Raw genomic sequence first — 3,644 nt, 5'->3', positions numbered from 1 at the left:
CTGAAAATTAAATAGTAGTTTGTTAATACACATGTAAGTATATGTAGCAAGAAACTGAGTAAATGAGCTTATCCATTAAGGGGGAAATCGGTGACCTTATCAGTTTTCTATTAAACCAGTTTTTGTAGCGAATTCGCGGAAGGAAGATATGAAGTTTGGGACTTCTACGTCGGTTTCACATATTCGCATCGCCTTATTACGGATTAGGCTAAGTTCAGGGAGCCTAGCCAAGATGACAATCGTTTGCAATAAACGAAACGCTATCACTTCCATCTAAACACGCAATTGCATGTCCAGCCAAGTTCAAAGAAGAAAGAACTGGCGGCGCAACCGTGTGTAATATTACTCGAACCATTTCGAGCTACTTTTGACCCCTTCACAACTTGAAACCTGTTTAACCTACATACATGAAATTTGGCACATTTATTCATGTCCCTTAAATAGCTTGTCTAAAATACAAAATTTCAAAAGCGTTCCTCTAACAATTATTGATAAATTAACGTTTCTACACCATTTTTGTGACTGACTGACTTATAGATCAAAAATCTAACCACTTCCAGATGACTCGTGAAGACGAGAAACTTGAAATTTGGCACCAAGCTAGCCTATTAGGTGTTGTACATAGGGGAAAAAATTTGAAACCAGAAAGTTATTGAAAATTAGATTGAAGAAGAAAAAATCATGTATTAATATAGATCAAAAACTTAACCCACTTTCAGATGACCTAGAAACGTGATAGTTGGCATCAAGGTAGACTATTAGGCGTATAAAAAGGAAAAAAAAAAATTAAAACTAATTTTTTGACAATTGACCGCGTGTTAGCGAGGGTCTCTTGTTTAGCTTATGGGTGCCAAGTTTCACAAATCCTTTATAATTTATGGATTTTCTACACAGCACAAAACTTGGCACCCATATAGATCTCAATTCTTTTGTCAGCGAGTCAACAACGACACATATTCTTAACATTGAACTTGGCTCTCATTTCACATTTATGTTTTTGTTGGGATACATTAATTAAGTTTATCTTAGCGTTTCGCTTCGTTTTTTGCAAAAGGTTGTCATCTTGGCTAGGCCCTCAGGTCTCAGCATCCGTACATTTAATTTTACATTCGCCATGGATTATTTTTTCGTTTCTTACGTCCGTCTTCACGTACGTCTAACGGGATACTATAAAAAATACTGTGACGTACGGGCAGGCATTTTAGCTCTGGAACCCTAAAATATTCTTATCACTACAGGTGTGCCTATAATATTCAAGATTCCTCGATGTCTCCAGGATGCTATCATCCAGCCGTCTTCGAGAAATCGGGGAACAAAAAATAGATATCAACGAATCGAGAAGCTCCCACTTTTTGAAGTCGGTTATGAAGTACCTCCTCGGCCACCTTGCGCAACTCCGCCGCCATGGCCGCGCCAGTCTGCTCCACCATCCGTCTGAAGGCGCCCTTCGCGTTTTGCAGCAGCAGGTGCGGGGGCGCGTACTCCACGAGGCGTCCGGCGTCCAGCACTAATATCTGACGACATACAATCGCTTATTCCCGTTCGTTAATTCAACATCGGTCTGTGACATCGGCCATCGGTTGATGAATCCAGTTTTGTATAGGTGCACTAAGCACGCGCTAGAATTAGGTAGACTAGTGTCGATGAATCCAGTTTTGTATAGGTGCACTAAGCACGCGCTAAAATTATGTAGACTTAGTGTCCGGCTGAAACCGGTTAAGTCTTTTTGATAAGAAAGACTAATTAGAATTCACTTATCAATAAGATAGTAGCCGAATGCAATCCGAAAGTACGTATGGATGCTGAAAGGTTCGGGTGTTTTTTGACCGAATCCAAACCTACGGCTGAAACATGACAAAACCTACCGAAACCGAAACTTCGGTCGGCAACTAGTAGATAATAAATGTTCATAAAAATCATAAACAATTAAGTTTTATCATGTCCGAGATTTCGATAGCATCTAAGAGTAGTAAAATTGGTATACAACAATGGGGCGAAAGTTATTCCATGCATAAACGCGGTCTCTCTAATGCTAATGTAGCCATGCCTATTTGCCGTCAGGGCCAAATACATCATTTAACAATATGATCACGAATTAGTTATTTGTTTTACAAGGGCGCAAAGTTGTTTAACCGCTTGTGCTAATATTGATATCCGAGTGTGCGAAAGATCCCAATATTCAACAACGAGCGTAGCGAGTGGTTCGAGAAGTAGAATCTAGAGCGTTGCGAGGGTTTCAAGGCACGAAGGTTAAACAAACATTGCCTCCGAGTGATACACAAAAATTTTCACTACATCAACGCGAGAAAAAATACTAACTATGAAGTACAAGTACTCTATTTGTCAAGAAATAAGAGTCGAAAAGTGGTAAACCACGTTCTTGGCTGACTGTACCAAAAACATCAAATCAAATCAAACCAAATGAACGTAATAAAAAAAAAATTAAAACCATAATTTAAAAGTCAGCTAACATAAGGAAACAACTCAAAATTTGCATCTGAATATTTTGCCCCACATGTGGATAAAATGTAACTTTCTCATTCGTTTTTGAACAATCAAGAGGGCCTTTACCAGTTGGTGTGGTGAAAACTAAATTTTACGTTCGTGTACCTAGCTCGTAATAGTACATTACGATACAAGTGTGAAAAATAGGAAATTCGAAACGAGTGGCGATAAATTAAAACACGACTGAAGGGTGTGTTTTAAATCGACACGAGTTGCGAATTACCTATTCGCACATGTATCGTACAACGTTTTTCAACACACTTGCGAGAAAAAACAAAACTTATAATTTTTTTTTATACTACGTCGGTGGCAAACAAGCATACGGCCTGCCTGATGGTAAGCAGTCTCCGTAGCCTATGTACGCCTGCAACTCTACAAGAATTACTTGCGCGTTGCCGACCCTAACCCCACCCCCCTCGTTGAGCTCTGGCAACCTTACTCACCGGCAGGAACACAACACTGAGTATAGGGTCAAGTGTTATTTGGCTGCGGTTTTCTGTAAGGTGGAGGTACTTCCCCAGTTGGGCTCTGCTCTAGATCTGGAATGACATCCGCTGTGCTGTGCCCTACCACACAAGGCGAGATGACATTCACATTGCCCATACCTCTCTTTTGGACGTAGTTTAAGGACATCCCGGGTCCAAAGACGGATTTTTTTTTGTCAAAACAGTATAAGTACAATTTTCAAAATGGTGGCTTACAGTTTTAACATCGAATAATTGCACCAAAGCGTGCAGGGCTTGTAGGCACTTATTCGCCAGTTCATTGAAGTAAGCTTTTCCATTGAATAAAAGTCTCATATTTCGCCAATTATTTTTCACCAGATTTCGATGGTAAAAGGCTATCATTCTCGGCTCTTGCCTCTATTAGTATTACTGGCAGCGTCAATTTTATGTGTTCTTCATTTTCAATGCTTGAAAATGTAATTTTCGTCAATATATAAACTAAAAACATGCATAACTATACCAATTTTATGAGAAATACAGAAAATGGATGGCGCGTTATTTTTTTTTTACGATTCCAATGCGCGCGTAAGGCAAAGGCGCGAACGAAATCGACAAAAACCCCAATAAAAAAAGTAAAAAGCTAATATTTTCGTATTTGTATTCGACGGATGGAGATAAAATCGATAAAATGTT

The 3,644-nt window shown here is 39.3% G+C and overlaps 1 protein-coding gene across 2 annotated transcripts in view; it reads right to left on the bottom strand.

Annotated features, from left to right (window-relative positions):
• The window catches only part of LOC133528225 (probable multidrug resistance-associated protein lethal(2)03659), a 51,089-nt gene that overhangs the window by 149 nt on the left and 47,296 nt on the right, over positions 1-3,644 (bottom strand). For both annotated transcript variants that reach the window (XM_061865507.1, XM_061865516.1), the window contains exon 28: positions 1,374-1,514. In XM_061865507.1, the coding sequence (XP_061721491.1) occupies positions 1,374-1,514 (141 nt within the window). The remainder of the gene's footprint in view (positions 1-1,373; positions 1,515-3,644) is intronic.

Source organism: Cydia pomonella, chromosome 1, assembly GCF_033807575.1.
Source record: "Cydia pomonella isolate Wapato2018A chromosome 1, ilCydPomo1, whole genome shotgun sequence".
Lineage (NCBI taxonomy): Eukaryota > Metazoa > Arthropoda > Insecta > Lepidoptera > Tortricidae > Cydia > Cydia pomonella.
The sequence above is the reverse complement of the archived record's forward strand: the minus strand, read 5'-3'. Positions and strand labels throughout refer to the sequence as shown.